The 16,511-nt window shown below is 38.6% G+C and overlaps 7 protein-coding genes across 7 annotated transcripts; 6 read left to right on the forward strand and 1 right to left on the reverse strand.

Annotated features, from left to right (window-relative positions):
* Positions 1-16: 16 nt before the first annotated feature.
* EV154DRAFT_419998 (flavin reductase like domain-containing protein) lies at positions 17-3,029 on the forward strand (the record flags this gene model as incomplete). The annotated part of the gene is made up of 3 exons (XM_051595932.1): positions 17-86; positions 242-336; positions 1,995-3,029. 3 exons carry the CDS (start codon positions 17-19, stop codon positions 3,027-3,029), a joined length of 1,200 nt encoding a protein of 399 aa, XP_051458009.1.
* A 102-nt stretch (positions 3,030-3,131) lies between these two features.
* EV154DRAFT_217366 (uncharacterized protein) lies at positions 3,132-5,320 on the forward strand. Its single transcript, XM_051594407.1, has 2 exons — positions 3,132-3,920; positions 3,974-5,320. Exons 1-2 carry the CDS (start codon positions 3,166-3,168, stop codon positions 5,292-5,294), a joined length of 2,076 nt encoding a protein of 691 aa, XP_051458010.1. The 5' UTR covers positions 3,132-3,165; the 3' UTR covers positions 5,295-5,320.
* On the forward strand, positions 5,225-5,850 carry EV154DRAFT_507276 (transmembrane protein 93-like protein). Its single transcript, XM_051601397.1, has 2 exons — positions 5,225-5,280; positions 5,348-5,850. Exon 2 carries the CDS (start codon positions 5,470-5,472, stop codon positions 5,794-5,796), a length of 327 nt encoding a protein of 108 aa, XP_051458011.1. The 5' UTR covers positions 5,225-5,280; positions 5,348-5,469; the 3' UTR covers positions 5,797-5,850.
* A 58-nt stretch (positions 5,851-5,908) lies between these two features.
* Positions 5,909-6,691, forward strand: EV154DRAFT_507277 (cyclin-domain-containing protein). Its single transcript, XM_051601398.1, has one exon. It carries the CDS (start codon positions 5,929-5,931, stop codon positions 6,622-6,624), a length of 696 nt encoding a protein of 231 aa, XP_051458012.1. The 5' UTR covers positions 5,909-5,928; the 3' UTR covers positions 6,625-6,691.
* A 503-nt stretch (positions 6,692-7,194) lies between these two features.
* On the forward strand, positions 7,195-9,871 carry EV154DRAFT_507279 (uncharacterized protein). The gene is made up of 5 exons (XM_051601399.1): positions 7,195-7,459; positions 7,574-7,885; positions 7,944-8,140; positions 8,199-8,284; positions 8,320-9,871. The coding sequence occupies exons 1-5, from the start codon at positions 7,247-7,249 to the stop codon at positions 9,408-9,410; spliced, it is 1,899 nt and encodes a 632-aa protein (XP_051458013.1). The 5' UTR covers positions 7,195-7,246; the 3' UTR covers positions 9,411-9,871.
* Positions 9,872-10,020: 149 nt separating this feature from the next.
* EV154DRAFT_563096 (uncharacterized protein) lies at positions 10,021-12,303 on the forward strand (the record flags this gene model as incomplete). The annotated part of the gene is made up of 4 exons (XM_051605762.1): positions 10,021-10,161; positions 10,221-10,486; positions 10,545-12,231; positions 12,295-12,303. 4 exons carry the CDS (start codon positions 10,021-10,023, stop codon positions 12,301-12,303), a joined length of 2,103 nt encoding a protein of 700 aa, XP_051458014.1.
* Positions 12,304-12,548: 245 nt separating this feature from the next.
* On the reverse strand, positions 12,549-14,828 carry EV154DRAFT_563097 (kinase-like domain-containing protein; the record flags this gene model as incomplete). The annotated part of the gene is made up of 4 exons (XM_051605763.1): positions 12,549-13,850; positions 13,919-14,404; positions 14,482-14,565; positions 14,697-14,828. 4 exons carry the CDS (start codon positions 14,826-14,828, stop codon positions 12,549-12,551), a joined length of 2,004 nt encoding a protein of 667 aa, XP_051458015.1.
* Between the last annotated feature and the right edge of the window lie 1,683 nt (positions 14,829-16,511).

Consider the following 16,511-nt stretch of genomic DNA (forward strand, 5'->3'; position numbering starts at 1 on the left):
AGGAAAGGAAGTCAACATGCAAAGAGGGTTTGATAAAGGATACACCGAAGGACTAGCGATTGGGCAAGCCATCGGCCGACTTCGTGGTCTACTTAGGTAACATATACTATAAAAGTATAGAATAAAGTTGACCAATTCTTTTTTTGCAGTTGCCAAATTGTGTACTATAGACAGTTATTACAAAACGAAGAAGCAGCAAAGGAGTTGGATCCTTTATTCGAGGAAATTGATAAGATTGAAGTTCATCATATTTACACGGTAGACCACTTTCGTGAAAACGGGCCCAAGGCAAATTACACTTCGCCTGAAGAACAAGTAAAACAATTGGAAAATAAAGTGGATTTGATAATTAAACAAGTTAACAACAAATACGCTTGCTGAGATTGTCAGCATACCCCCCAATCTTCGTATGCTTAGATATATGGTCAGAATGAAGAAGAAAAAGAAGAAGAAGAAAACGTGAATGTGCAGTTTTAATTTAAAAATAAAGAATTGGCTAGTATATCTACTTGCTCCTCTTGTGCGGAAGCAGCAGATACAGCAGCCATAATCCAGTCGATGGATCCTGACTCCATCGTATGATGATTGATAAAATTCAACGCATCTTGCTGTTGCTGTCGTGGATCTAATTCTTGTATTCGAATTGCTTCTTCGTGCAATATTTCACGATATTCCTGCCAACATTTTGTGCCACAAAACCGAACCTTTCGCATAACAGAAGGGTGGCCTTGGTAACTCTTGAGTTGGGCTGTACTAATCCATTCTCGGATATAAGGTTGGGCACATGAGGGGCATGTTTGTGTTTTGTTTAGGTCACTTGATATATGCTCAGGAATGCGTAACATGACTTCTGTAGAGGATAGTAGAGCAATTGAACGAAGTGAAATTTCACGCAAGGAGTGTAATAAAAATGGAGCATCAGTTACATCTGCTTCTTGCATCATCTCGTTTCGAATAGTCTGATCAGTCATCGGATTTCCTTTAATAACGACTTGAAAATGAGATTGATCTAATAGCTCAGTCGGCAAGATCTTTAGTTGATTATGACTGAGATTGAGTAGCTCTAGCCTTTTGAGCCTTAGTATATCGATGGACACCATTGGAGGCAAACTGTTTATCAGATTATCAGATAAGTCGATGACTGCCAACCTATGACACGTACCAAACAATGGGGTATCGGGCAACGTCGTCAGTTGATTGTGAGATAGATTAATACAATTGATATTAGGCAAATGCCGAAAGGTGTCTGGAAAGACGGTCTCTAATTGATTAAATGAGACGTCCAAATCCACTAAACTGAACATGTCAGCCATAGTCTCTGGTAATTCACGTATCTGATTTCCGCCATAGAATGAACCCAGTCTGAATTCGCGTAAATCTTTCCAATTACCAATGGTATCGGGTAAGTATCGAATTAGGTTTCCGTCCAAATATAAAGACATCAGATGAGGTAAATAAGAAGGCATATCTTCTGGTATGATTTCAATTCGGTTCCCAGATAAAATCAAGATTTCCAGCTGCACCAGATGCTGATATAATTCAGCTGGGATGATTGAAATGCTGTTGTTAGATAGCACAAGTCGTGTCAGTCCCGTGTATAACTGAAGTGGGTTTGGTAAGGCTGTGATTTCGTTACGAGAAGCGTCCAGATCCATCACACATGCTGGGTTATTTGCTTGCAAAAGCTGGGAGGAAAAATCTGATGAAGTTAATCCTAACCTTTTAAGATTCTTGTTAGTATCTGTAAAGGTAGGCTCGATGTCAGTATACACATCGGAGAGTGAAGAAGAGACCGAAGAGACCGCATCATTGGGTACATATTCAACACCTTTTAAAGATTGTCCACCGATTAAATACGTAATCATTCTTATTTTTTGTAGAAAAAGAAAAAGAGTTGTTTGGTTCATGCATTTTATTTTACTATGCAAGCACATTCCTTCTCATGTTTACAATGACCGACTGATGACATAACAAATTTGGGTTTCAAAATTTAGAAAAATGAGTCTTTCTCATTCTCTTTCTCTGTTTATGCCATGTCACTGCGAAAGTTTGCGTTGACATTGACACACAATCTTAAACCATGTCAACAGAGATTCACAAAATGTAATTTTTCCACTAGCAACGGTGTCATTGAAGATGTCCGTGGTATCATGAGAAAGGTACCACAACCCGTAGTGGTAGTAACAACGTCAAAGCCGGACGACCGAGAATATCGACGAGGCATTACTGTGGCCTCTTTCACGTCAGTTTGTCTCCACCCAGAACCACTAGTATCATTTTGTGTGCGTACACCCTCACGAGCTTCCGAATTACTACATGCCTCAGGAAGTATGGTTCTCAACATGCTTTCTCACGAACAGGTTCAACAGTCAGTTGCGTTTTCTTCTCCTGATGCGGAACAGTTTAAAGACATACCCTATTTTGATCACCCAGTGACGGGACTACCCGTGCTGATGGGCACGTTAGGAGCAATGCATTGTGAAGCGTATAAAGTGATAGAATTGGGCGATCATGAATTATGGATCAACAAGGTCTTAAAAGTGGAAGAAGGGGTAGGAGGTGAACATGGACGACGAGATGAAGCCCACCCATTACTATACTATGAGCGATGTTATCGAAGTGTAGGAGACCAAGTTTTTATGAAGGCATTTGAGGAAGATGGTGATACTTCCAAACAAAAATGGATGCATAGAGCGCATTTACGTATGGCTTGGAATCATATTCGAGAATTGGGTCCTGTTGCAGCTCAAGTTAAAATTAAAGAAACGCTAAAAAGTCATTTTAAAAAGAATCCAACCAAAAGTCAAGATTATCACGAAACGATCACATCTTTCTATATCGCATTGGTCTCTGCTGCTATCAGTTCAAATCAACAAAATGATTTCTTTGCGCTTGTGGAAAGGTTCCCTCAATTACTGGATGCTAAAACCATTGAAAATTATTATTCACCCGATAAATTATATACAGATGAAGCAAAACATGTGTTTGTTCCGCCAGATATTCAACCATTACCTACACGATTAGATTAAAGACGTCATGTGATACATAAAAAAATAAAAAGGACATGTAGTACTATATGGCTTCACCACAGTGGCTGAGCCAAAAGATAATAACAAACATTTTTTCTTTTCTTTTTTTGCGTTTCTTTCTACTTTATATTACAACATGGCACCGCCACCATTGGATATCAAATTGGAAGTGATTCTAGATAATGCGAATATAAAATATTTCCCAGGCGACGCAGTTGAAGGCAAAATCTTTATAACCAGTAACCAGAATTACAGCTTGACCAAGCTTCGGCTAGCATGGACAGGTCGTATCTCTGTGCAGCCAATTCAAAGCAATAGGGACAATCGTACATATTTTGACGAGTGCTGGAAACTCGGCAGCAACATTAGTAAATCAGCGACGAAAACGGCCAAGGGATCCAGTCAAGTGCCTTATTACAATACTCATCTTGTATCTGTACTGGATTCAGCATTAGAGCCTAAAGTAGATTTGGCAAAAAATAAAACGATGGGATTTGCTTTCAAAGTGTATGTGCCTAACGACCGACCATTACCCAGTTCAACAGAAGGCACAATTTTAAATAAAATTATTTACTTATTGGAAGCGTTTATTGATCAGGAGTCTAAACCCGTGTTTTTTGCTCAGAGGGTCGTACCAGTTTACGAAGCCATCTATACTCGTACCCCAGAAATGATTAAGCCTCAACGCGCGGAACAAGTATTCGTTGTGTCCTTATCGAATTTGGAAAGGGAATTCACCTCGGCCATGCGTGTCACTTTACCTTGTCATGGTTGTCAAGCTGGTATTGCCATCCCTGTATCCATCACTATTTGGAATAATATGGAATTTTCCCGAAAACAAGGTATTTCTATCTCGCTCTTTCGAGTAAATCATGTCGTAGCCAATGGACGGTAAGTTTATATTTGTCATGTAAATGTTTATGACCATTCATTGGGTTATTTAGTGCTTACACCTCACCAGGTGAAAAGGTTCATCGTATTGTGGCAGATCTCAACATTACTTCCGAAAACAATGACAATAACCAACACGTACAAACAGTGCGAGCAGGATTACCTATACCTAAAGGCACCATGCCTACCATCTCTCTGGAACAAAGTGAATTATTATCCGTGTCCTACTTTATTCGTGTTCAAATTTTTGCACAAGAAGGCACTTATACCACCGCTCAAGGCACTCGTTCGCAATTTATGATGGTAGACATACCATTTATCATCGGTACTTTGACAGCACCTAACTCACCTACATCCACAGCCATATCTTCGCCCAGAGCCTCTATGACTTCGCCTAGAATCACATCACCTATGATTACTTCACCTAGAGCAAACATAACATCACCTAGACAACCACAAACACAAGCAGCATCACCAAGGCAGCAACCTCAGCCAGTATCACCCCGACAAGTATCACCACCACCTACAAATATTTCTCCCGCAAGTTCCAGAACAGTGACTCCCGTCTCTTCACCAAGACCGGTTGCTTCGTTATTGACCAGTTCATTCACCGCTCCTGTGATACCCACCAACAGCAGTGCCAGTCTAACCGTTGTCGACAAGGATAAGGATACGGACTCGATAGCGGAGAAAAAAAATAAGATCATGAGTGGCGTGTTCAGAAAATCGTCTTCTGGATCAACCGTGTCTTCAGAGGAGGTAAAGAAAAAGCGGGGCATGTTCTCGACACTGAGGTTATACGGACGTAATAAATCGAAACAAGAGGAAATTACACCAACGGTTGTTATGACGCCCAAACAGGCAATAGCCGGAGATACGGTAACCAATGACGAGTCACAGATAATGATTGTGGAGCAGAAGGAAGATGAGGTTGTGGAGGAGACGAAAAAATGGTCGGAACAACGAGTGTTTAAAATGTTTGATGATTCTGACTCGGAAGACGAAGAAGCGGTGGCAGTCAAAACTCCACCATTACCACCACGACCATTAGAACCAGCAGCAGCAGTGTCGCCACCACCACCAGCCGGTGGTGTGTTTAATATGTTTCCTGATTCAGACGATGATGACGAAGAGGAAGGTGAGCCGATCGGGCATGTATCAACCGATTCCGTCAGCACCAATCAAAGACTAGACTCCTCTCATGTCTTTAAAATGTTTGATGACGATGATTCGGATGAAGAAGATATCAATCAATTATCCATCTCTAGGCCAGATTATACATTGATTGATGAACGTGTTAAACCGCATGAACAGAAATTTGAATATAAACCCAATGTAAAGGAATATGCACATCTTAAACCTGATAGTAAATAATTGCATGATTTACACACAATTTAATAAAAGAATAAATATAAAAAAAAAATCACCTTATTTTATTGAACGCATGATTGGTTGTGACGTGACGACGGACAATTAAAAGCGATTAAAACTTGCCACTCGGCTTTGAAAAAAGAAAAAAAAATTAACACGAGATAAACCACTAAAAGTAATGAACCCACCACCTCAAGATGCTCATTTGTACGTGCAAGGACATGTGATGCATAATGCAAGACAGCTTCAATATATTCGTTCTTGTTTCGCTGCTATAGCAGGCTCAGCAGCTGGTATTCTGGGTCTTACTAATCTATCGGGTTTCTTATTTTATGCTGTGAGTTGGGTCATCTTGAACAGCATCCTGATGACAAGAGCTTGTGGCAGCAAAAAGTACTTTATCAATGGATACAAGGATCTTGTGTTTGATGGCGCAATGAATGCATTATTGTCCTATATTTTATTTCACACATTATTATACGGCCTAGTTCATTTATATCAATAAAAAAATGGTGTGTCTTTTTACACTCCCCCTTTCCCGTTCAACAAAAAAAAAAAACTATAAATACCCAAAAAAAAAACCCATAATTCTCTTTTTCATTTACTTTACTCTTTTCTTTCTTTCTTTCATTATTTAATGCCTATTTCCTACCAGACACAAATTCGTTCAGATCCAATTCTTTATAGCTTAAAGAATTCACTACAATTACACCCACATCTATCCAATCAAACATTAGCACCCATCTTAAATGTGCCTGATAAAAATGTCATGATCGACAGACTGATTCATGCAGCAGCAGATATTCTTAATTCCATCAAATCAACAAATCGTTCCACAAGAGCAATCTCAACTACAGACTTTATTCGCGAGATCTTGAAGCGATCTAGAGCTACTTACTCCATGCTTCAACTTGCCTTATTCTATATATTTCGTATCAAGAAGACCAACCAAGCTGTCCCTTGTTCCAGACGTATGTTTCTGGCTGCTTTAATTATTGCATCTAAGTATCTTAATGACAAGAACTACAAGAACAAGGCATGGGCCAAGATCACCAGTCTTACCGTGCATGAAATCAATAGTACAGAAATTGTGTTCCTAAAATTAATTGATTATCAATTGTATGTGTCGAAGCCACTGTATGACAAATGGGTGTCCTTATTAATCAATCATATCCAAAAGAGACCGTTGCCTAAAGAGACACCAGGTTTAACCAGTGATTCGGCTAGTGATACCTCTTCTCCTCCCTCCACTCCTCCTCCTGTTACAATTAGTCGTAAACGATCCTGTTCTTTTTCTCCAATGCCAACTATCAAGCATCAAAGACAACTTTAATACCCACATACCCTTACAACTAACTATTTTGTACATATCTTAATAAAATTATTCTTCTTATTACAAACCACCTGATTTTTACATTTGAATAACAAACAAAATAAAAAAAAGATAAGCCCGCTCAGGAACCTCACCTGTTCTTTTTTTTTTGTTGACAGTAGGAACGGAATGCTTTCCGACGGAGATAAAATATAATGTGCGGTGGGTTTAAGTTTTTGCCCAAAAGGCTCGTCCTACCTTTAATGAGCCAGAAAATATTACTGCTGCTGCTGCTGCGTCACAGCATTTGGAGAGCCGCAGATCTCCATGTTAGAAAAACACAAAAAAAAAAAGCGTGGTGCAAAAAAATAAAAATAAGCATCAACTTGACATTTTGCATGTGAAAATGCTACAGAAAAGAGAGTCCAAAGTTTAGATTAACTTAACATTGCCTTTCAAATGTACGACCCTATCATGAACAAACATATTTCCTTCCCTTATCTTGGGGGTGATGTATTCCCACACATGTTGGGAAAAGGGCGTCACGTTTTGAGATGCGAGATATACATGTACACACTTTTTTTTCTTTCTTTTTTTTTATCTCTCTCTCTCTCTCTCTTTGCCTTTTACCAGTCTTATATTTATGCCACCTTACTCACCCACGAGAACTCTAAGTGAAAGCGATCTACAAGACTTGCTGACAGAACAAGTCAATGAGGACTATTTGCCACTCTTCCAGGACCTGACGCCTGGATTTGAATTTCTCTATTCTGCACCTGCTTCGCCGACACTGGATTCTTCTTCAGATACTACTGCTTATTGTTCACCTACAATGGAATATGATCAATGCAAACAAGTATGCGCTAAACCATAGTTTTATGTCTATCATTAATCATTTTTCTTTTTTTTTCAAATAGGAAAAGTAAAAGAATAAAGAGTTGTCAATGTAGAACAAGTACTAATGGTCTAGTATAGTAACCTTCAAATTCGTGTGTTGGGTGTTCCTACTACGGGCGCCAAATCACGCGTGGAAACACAGATTAAACTATGCATCCAATTGATGACCCAGGATAAGAAAGTCATGGATTGGTCGTACATTCGCATCGACGAGACCATGCTAGCACGTTCTCGGCTTCGAAAGAACCAACATCAAAAATCAGATGGATCCGTAACCACCATGGTATCTGATGAAGCAAAGATTCTGCAATTGGAAGCAAAAGTGGTGTGTGCTAGTAACACCGATCAACCTATTCGTATGTGCGTAGGTTGTGTACGACGTGAAGTAAGCATATATACTATGAAACCCTATTATCATCACTCTAATGTTAGCTTCTATATAGAGGAAAAGGGCGGAGAGGACAAAAGATGGTAAACAAAAGCACGAATATGTCCTATCTGATAAGGAACTCGAAATGGAAAGAGACCGTATCTTGTTATTCAATTGCAGCCCAATGTTGAATTTCTCTTCGGGTGATGCCATCTTGCCAACCCGAATTACTTGTTATTGTCGTCATCATAACGAAAAGACGGGTTTCAGGTAAAAAAAACTCCTTTGGGAACAATACACACAATATTAATTAACGTGTGCCTATTAGAATATGCTTTGTCATGAAAAATATAGATGGCCTGGTTGTAGGTACAGGCATCTCCCCTCCAATCATGATTACAGATGATCACAAAAGTTCCAAACAAAAAGCAACCGTAAAAGATCAAGAGAGTCTGAAGACGCTGTAATTTCAAGACCAGACACTCCCGCTCCTTCACGCAGAAATTCAATTTCCACAGAAGAAGACGACGCCTCATTAGAAATGACCGTATTATGTAATGGAGAAGAAGCATGGCCTTTTAATAGACGCAGAAGAATCACATTGTCTTCTGATACACTTGATACATTGCCTCAATTGGATAGGTTAGTCCCGTCACAGGGTCCTACCTATGGTGGCATTGAAGTCACTTTGTTGGGTTCGGGTTTCTATCAAGGGTTAACTTGTTTGTTTGGTGAACACCAGGCTTCTACTATTTTTTGGAACTCAAGTACTATGGTCTGCATACTGCCTCCTGCTAATCACACAGGTCCTGTGGTCGTATCGTTTAAGGAACATACACTTGTCTTGGAAGGACAGGATGTGGCCATCTTTACATATTTTGATGCTAGTGATCAAGCCTTGCTGGAATTGGCTTTACAGGTGGTTGGACTAAAAATGACGGGCAAACTACACGATGCTAAATCCGTAGCGATGCGCATTGTACAAGGTGGTGAGCAATACCAACAACAAAACGTGCAGCAAGATTTGGTACATGCATTACAGAAATCCAGTTTATTAAATCTACTTGTCACTAATAAACAAGGCCAATCATTACTGCATCTTGCTGTAATTGTTCAAAACGAAGTGCTTGTCAAGTCACTTGTTGCTTGTTGTCCATTAGACGAAAAAGCCAAATTGTTAAACCTGCAAGATGTGAATGAAATGACGTGTCTTCATTTTGCCATACAATCCAAATCGGTTGATATGGTTCGTCTTTTGCTTATATCCGGTGCCAATCCAACACTAGTCTGTAGATTTGATTTGGATGTGTTACCAACCATCAAGGACATTCTTGATTTATATACCAGTAATATTCAAAGACCTCTTTCACGAAGACCTAGTAAAAGTCACATGATGCATCGCTTTCATAGTATCACAAGCAGTACATCGCATCATGAGTCCACACCGCCATCAATGGAGTCAGACGGGCTCGGATTTGTCAAGCAAAAAATAGATCGCCGTCTTTACCTATTTTGGCTTCCCGTGTTAATATGTAAGTAACAGAAAGAAAAAAAAACCTTTCACTAAAACAGCATATGCAGTGGCAATTGGTCTATTAGGTGTTCAATTGATTGGAAACCAGCCGTCGTTCATGAAACCCATCTTGGATGCTTTACCTAAACATCATTCTATCTCATTATCTGCATAACTTTTTATCTTTTCCTTTTTTTATATATCAGACTTCTGGATTTTGTCTTTTGCGCGTTGTTTGGGTTTGTTTTGTTTTTACTATTTGTCGCTGAATAATAAATGATATCTACTAAGAAGCAACTACCTGTTTGCGCATATCTTCATAATAAAAAGTCATGTTTCCCGTATTTAGACGCAAGAATGAAATTAAGTAAAGACACTCAGAGAGGTTGTCTTTGGACACGACATTGTGAATAAAGACAAGAGTGGAGAGCTTGGATTGAATATTCTTCTCTTTTGATATATATATATATATATTGTATGTCTTTCCAGCATTTTTCTACCAGATTGTCATGATCTGAATCAGAAGATCTAGATCTGCGTTTTGATTCGCCCATAGAAAATCTCAACATCGCCTGAATTTTAAAATGTGGGTATTGTAAGCCCTGTTTTACACTTCTTATTTTCACTTTTGTTCTAAATGTCAGAGTTAGCAAAGGATTATCTTATATTATGGGCATCGCAGACAGGTAATGCTGAATGGATTGCTAAAAGTATTCATACCGAAGCTGGTAAAAAAGGATATACTGGTGAATGCCATGTCATGGACGACTTTACTATTGTAAGCTTTACAACTTGTTGGACAACTATGCCATGTTTCTCATCTCAACTCATTTGTAGGCTCCTCTCCAGAAAGCTGGTATTGTTATCTTGGTGTCTTCCAATACTGGTGATGGTGATGCACCCGACAATTCACTCAAGTTTTGGCGATTTTTACGTCGCAATAAGGACAAGAATTATTTGACCGGCACCAAATTCACTGTATTGGGTTTAGGCGATAGTAATTACTCCAACTTTAACCACACAGGGCAACGTTTAGAAAAGAAGTTTAAAGAATTGGGTGCTACTACCTTTTATCAACGAGGCTTAGCAGACGATGCGGAAGGGTAAATCATTTGGATGACAAATACAATTCATAGAAAATCATATTTAACATTACCGTAGACTTGAAAATGTGGTGGATCCCTGGATTGAAAAGTTATGGGAGGTGTTGCCTACCGTATTGACTCAACACACAGACCAATCCATCGCTAACGCTGTTGCCCATGAAAAAGAGCTTGAAAAGGAAATGACGGAACTTAAAATCGATCCCGCCAGCATGCCTTACTCTATGGATATTCGTACAAGCACTGTACCTGAACAAGTGCAAAAGTATACTCAACTTGAAAACTCACTTGTTGAACAACCTATTCCAGAAAAGAAGGCATTCAAAAAGGGATTCCCATTAGAGATTAGTTTAGCAGGACTTGAGCCTGGAGCAAAGTTAACTGGTTTGCCTCGTATTTCAGTACCTGTAGCTAAATTGACAAAATTAGATGGTCACCAAGAGGACTGTGTTGGTAAAGTGCCTGATTTTGTAGTCACACCTGTACCGATCACATATGCACCCATTACAATGGTATCCTGTTTAACCAGTGATGATGCATTGAAGCGAACCTTAGAAGTAGAGATTGAAATTGATAATGATGTGCATTACGATCCCGGAGATGCCTTTGGGGTGATCGCGCCTAACGATGAAGAGTTGGTTGAAGCCATCTTAGAGAGACTATCCGTCCCATCTAAGGAATATCATGCGTTATACAAGGTAGAAGGCGAAACCTTACCAAGCCATTTGCAACATGCCACAAGTGCTACTCTCATTGATCTTTTCAGATATGCAGTGGACGTCAGCAGTCAACCCAGAAAGGCTCTTTTTAGAATGTTGGCAGATCACACCACTGACCCTAAAGAAAAGCTTAGTTTGATGTACATTTGTAGTAAGCAAGGCGCCAGTATCTTTAACGCTATTCGAGAAGAATCGCCTACTTTACTCGATATTTTAGAAACCTTCCCATCCTGTCAACCTCCAATTGAACGTTTATTGGATTTGTTGCCCGCTCATTTGCCTCGTTTCTATTCGATCTCTAGCTCTCCCTTGAAACGTCAAGGAAAGATCCGATTTGCTTTCAACATCGTCAAATACATTACAGCCAAAAATGCTCAACGTCAAGGTGTGGCTACACCATGGATGGATAAAATCACCAATTATGTGAGTAACAAGAATGAGCAAGTGGACGTGTCTAGTTTGGGTGTCAAATTGCCCATGTACATTCGTCCCAATGTCAATGCGTTTGTTTTACCTGTAGAGACTGAGCGTCCCTTAATCTTGGTGGGTCCAGGTACAGGCATTGCACCTTTTATTGGATTTTTGGAGCATCGCCAAACACAACGTAAGATTCGTACATCTATGGGTGGAATTGGACATCAGCCAAAGGAAAAGATTCGCGCAGCATTTGGTCCCATCCACGTCTACTATGGTTTCCGTGATCATCGCAAGGACTTTTTGTTTGAAAATGAGTTGAAAGAGTTCGAGAAGGATGGTACCATCACTCGTTTGGCTATTGCCGAGAGTAGAAAGGAGGACACGAAGGTGTATGTACAGGATTTGATTAAACGTGATTCCGACATGTTGTATGATTTAATTGTAAATAAGGATGCAGCTATTTATATCTGTGGTGATGCTAAAGGCATGGCTAAAGGCGTGCAAGATGCTTTGGCAGACATGTTGGTCCAACATCAAAATGTGGATCTTTTGGAGGCCAACAAGATTTTGATTGGCTGGATTGGCGAAAAGAAATATCTTCGTGATTTGGTACGGCAGAAAGATGCATGTGATCTGTGACATACACTAAACTAATTGTTTTATCTTTTATAGTGGGCTTAGATATGTGTAATATGATACAATGTGGAACCGGTAGACAACAAAATAAAAATTAATACCGTAAAAGGCAACCATGTGTGTATGTGTATTTATTTGTGTGCTTGTGTGTGTGTTATATTAATTGTGAGTAGTTTCATAAATGCAAAAGGAAAAGAAAGAGAAAGGGGTTGTCTAGATAATAAAATTAATGTTTTAAGAAAGAAATATTCGAAACCTGCACGAATAAAGAAGTAGTCTTCTATGAGAGATTAATATATAGATGAACTAGTGGCATGGGAGGGAGCGGCAGTGGATAAATGCCGTATAGTAGGTCTTGGCGGTAACTGGCGGTAGTAATCAAATTCTTCATCTTCGTCTGTAAACTGATTTTGATAGGTGCTGGAACGTACAAAGTCGGAGGAGCGTATATCATCATTACTAATATTGCTATCGTCGGCATAATCATCATAGGGGACGACTTCATCGGAGCCATTGTAAACAAAATAACGCGTACCTTGATGAGGAGAAGCAGTAGTATGATTATCATGAAAGGTAATGGGTGGAGGTGGGTCAGTGAAGCTGTATATTTCCGAAGGAGGAGAATCTAATAAGGTTTCTTCTCTATTTGTGTAAGAGTACCCTTCAAAGGCGCGATCCAAACTTTGGCTGAGGATATAATCACTTCCGACAGGTGATAATCTTGGTGTGAGACGTAAGAATTCACTATCGAAATGACTAAAGTCTGTTTCTGAATGTAGGTTTGGAATATAAGGTGGTCTGATGCGTTTTGTATATATATGATTCCAATCAATGAATTCAAAATAAGGGTCGGAACGAACACGGATAGCTCCATCGGAACCGGAACCTAAACGCCTATTTGGATCTCTTTTTAATAAACGGGCGATAAAATCCGCTGTTTCAATGTCAATGAATTCAGGGAACTGTAATGGATCCGTCCGGATGCGTCGGTACATATCATCTCTATTCTCTGCCCAGAAAGGTGTAATACCAGTCAACATTTCAAACAAGATGGTTCCCATACTCCAGTAATCCACTTCGTAAGAATATGCTTGTCCATTTAATATTTCTGGTGCTAGGTATTCCGCTGTTCCACAAAATGTGTCTGCTCTCTGTTCTTCTAAGCTGAGTCCATCATAAAACTGTTTAGATAATCCGAAATCCGTTAATACCAAGTGTCCATCCGCAGTTAGCAAGATGTTTTCGGGTTTTAGGTCTCTGTAGAGAATACCCAATCGGTGTAATTCTTGAATTCCCAGTATAATTTCAGCGGTATAGAACCGACATCTATCAGGTGGTAAGATATGATTGATGCGAAGCTGTGTTGCCAAATCACCTCCGACGTGATAATCGAGTACAAGGAATAACTGGTTCAGGTCTTGAAATGAATAGTGCAATTTGATCAGGAATGGATGATGAATAGAGGCAATATCAGACAAGATTTGTTGTTCAGCCTTAATATGGATGATTTGGCTCTGTTCAATCACTGCTCTTTTGCTGATAGCTTTTAATGCTAATAAGCGTGATGAATTACGATGCCGGACCAAAAGTACCTAAACAAAATAAGGTTATTTGTGCTCCCCCGGAAATAAAAAAGTGCTACACACATGTCCAAACTTACTTTGCCCATACATCCTCTGCCAATCACTTTAATGAGTTGAAAATCTTGGATAGTTGCTGGTAATTCAGATGATACTTGGCTTGTTGGATTAATCACATTGGAAGGAAATGAAGTGTAAGAGTCGTCATCTTGTGTTGTTGTATCAGGTGATGGAGTGGCTTCTGGTGCTGGTATGATGGATGCTTCTTGTTGTACATAGGATTCGATAATATGCTTTGGTATGACATTGTCTTCCTCTCTTTGTGCTTGCAAGAATTCTTTAAATAGTGAGCATGACTGAATATTTAAATCGTTTACACAATGACGTAAGTATCGCTCAATATTATCTGAATTACTCTTTTGGGTTGATTTATGAGAAAAACTGTGTAGTATTTTTCTTAAACTACTGTTACGCTTACTATCATTGCTTCCAATACTAGTAATACTATCACTTCGTCCTTGTAATTTGGGCAAAGGAATCTTACATTTCTTGGAATACTCTTTAATCTTTTTTCCCAGTTGTTAACTATCCATCATTGACAACAACAACAACAAAAAAAAAACCCAAAAAACTGTTTACTCACTCGCTTATCGAACTCAACAAAGTCGTCATAGAAACGAATTAATATCAAATGTCTTGAAGGCTCCTCCACAAACAACGTGAAAACCTGGGATTGAAAAATAAAAATAAAAATAATTAAAAAACCTCGAGCTTTTTGTGGTAAAAGAATTTCACACTCCATTGATTTATTCATGGGCTATGTTTCATAAAAATAAACAATTCGTTATGCAAACTTACGGAAACTACATTCTCCTTCCCATGTTCCTCATTTGAATGGTACATCATGGTGGTCTCAATCACGCCAACATAGGGTTGCCTGCTGGTATTTTCTGGCTGTAATACTTGCTTTCTTTTTTTGCCGTACAACATTTATAGTTTTTATTTTTGGTTTATAAGAGAAGAAAAAAGACTAAAAAATTAAAAAATCTCTCGTTGTCTGTATAAAAAAATAAAAACGGAGTTTAATTGGAATTCAGAAAAAACTGTTGTCATACATTTATAAGTCGATCCCCCTTTTTGAAGCACTTTTCTTGCGCGCGCGCGAGGCATTTTTTTCATTAATAGGACCGTTTTTTAAGCTTTGAAAATAAACGGACTGGGAGTCGGTTCCGACAAGCTAGTGTCTATTGATGTCATGGGTTACGTTTTTTGGCCTAACGATTGTGTACCCATAATTAGTTTTTTTTTTCTCTTACCTGATTTTCGGTTTAGCAAAGGCCTGAAAGAGATACTTTCCTAAAGCGCATTAGCAAGTAAGAGTCACAGGTATTATCTTGGTAACGTACAGGCACATGTTTCATAACTTTTTTTCTCTTCGTAAAACGCCACATTCACTAAATTCACAATAGTAGCATGTGTGTCCACAATTTTTTATCCAATTGGAATACAAGTAAATTCTTTGGCGTGTTTAGTAGACGTACAAAAATTAGCCCAATGTCATATTTAGTACCACCATAGATTATAACCTCGAATTCTTTTATATCAATAAAAAGGTTTCAAATTGTTTAAATAATAGCCATTATCAAAATAAGCTTTTGTCTGGTACAGATGCGCATGTTAGATTCCAGTATGTAGCTTATCTATGCATAGCAATTTGTGTATTTACATTATATGCATATCAAACAAAACTTGAATATTTTAATTGATCAGCAGCAGGTCGAAATATATTTAACTTTAGCTGATTAATTGACAGAATACTCTCTTTTAACCGAATACCTGTGTCTGTCCTTACAATTATCTATATATTATAAATTAAAAAGTCGCTGTAAGATACTTCGCTCTCCAGAATTCAATACCTATCAATCCTTCTTGTTTGTATACGTCTCAGGAAAAATATAAACCCGAGTTTCCTTGAAGAACATTATAGATACTTTATTGCAACGTGGATTTTAAGAACAGAAATTCGGACTTGGTGAAACTCATCGTAGTCATGACATATACATTATAATTAAATAAGTTGAATTCACATATATTCACAACTTTGCTTTGGTTGCCTTGGTTGAAAGATGTTAAACTTCAGGACTTTCTGGCTTGAGGCTTGTAAAAATTTACAGTGCAATAGTATTTCAAAAATTCAGGCGACCTCAAACTCACCTTTGCCCAAACCGAACTAAAGATATGACAATACTGCGAGGCTAGATATTTATAGCCTTGAGCTTATGTACTATGATAGCTACGTGGTTGTGTGAAAATGAGAATGAAAGCAATGATGGATATTTATGACACCAAATTGGAAAAGTATTTTGTGGGCGTGTATGCCACTTGATTTGGGGTGTTTTCTGTTTTTAAATTTTTTTAAATCAATTGAGGGAAATACTGAGAGTCGTTTAACTTTAGTACGATGAAACGATAGTCTTGAGCATTATGTCAAACTCCCCATAAAAGTCATCTTTCACTCAAACCCATAGACGCAAATCCAAAACAAGAAGAAAAGAGAAAACATCATTAGTTGTAAACAATTATAAAAAAAAAAAAGAACGTATGACCCGATGCTACTTTGAAACAGTCATACTTCAATCACAAACAAAGCCAAGTCAACAGTTAGAATGCAGT

This window comes from Mucor mucedo, assembly GCF_025094135.1.
Source record: "Mucor mucedo strain NRRL 3635 chromosome Unknown EV154scaffold_41, whole genome shotgun sequence".
Classification (NCBI taxonomy): domain Eukaryota; kingdom Fungi; phylum Mucoromycota; class Mucoromycetes; order Mucorales; family Mucoraceae; genus Mucor; species Mucor mucedo.

Coding starts and splice junctions, on each gene's coding strand:
- EV154DRAFT_217366 (XM_051594407.1), top strand. CDS start 3,166: ATGGCACCGCCACCATTGGATATCAAATTGGAAGTGATTCTAGATAAT. Junction 3,921..3,973: donor CATGTCGTAGCCAATGGACG/GTAAGTTTATAT, acceptor TGGGTTATTTAG/TGCTTACACCTCACCAGGTG.
- EV154DRAFT_507276 (XM_051601397.1), top strand. CDS start 5,470: ATGAACCCACCACCTCAAGATGCTCATTTGTACGTGCAAGGACATGTG.
- EV154DRAFT_507277 (XM_051601398.1), top strand. CDS start 5,929: ATGCCTATTTCCTACCAGACACAAATTCGTTCAGATCCAATTCTTTAT.
- EV154DRAFT_507279 (XM_051601399.1), top strand. CDS start 7,247: ATGCCACCTTACTCACCCACGAGAACTCTAAGTGAAAGCGATCTACAA. Junction 8,141..8,198: donor AACGAAAAGACGGGTTTCAG/GTAAAAAAAACT, acceptor TGTGCCTATTAG/AATATGCTTTGTCATGAAAA. Junction 8,285..8,319: donor GATTACAGATGATCACAAAA/GTTCCAAACAAA, acceptor AAAGATCAAGAG/AGTCTGAAGACGCTGTAATT.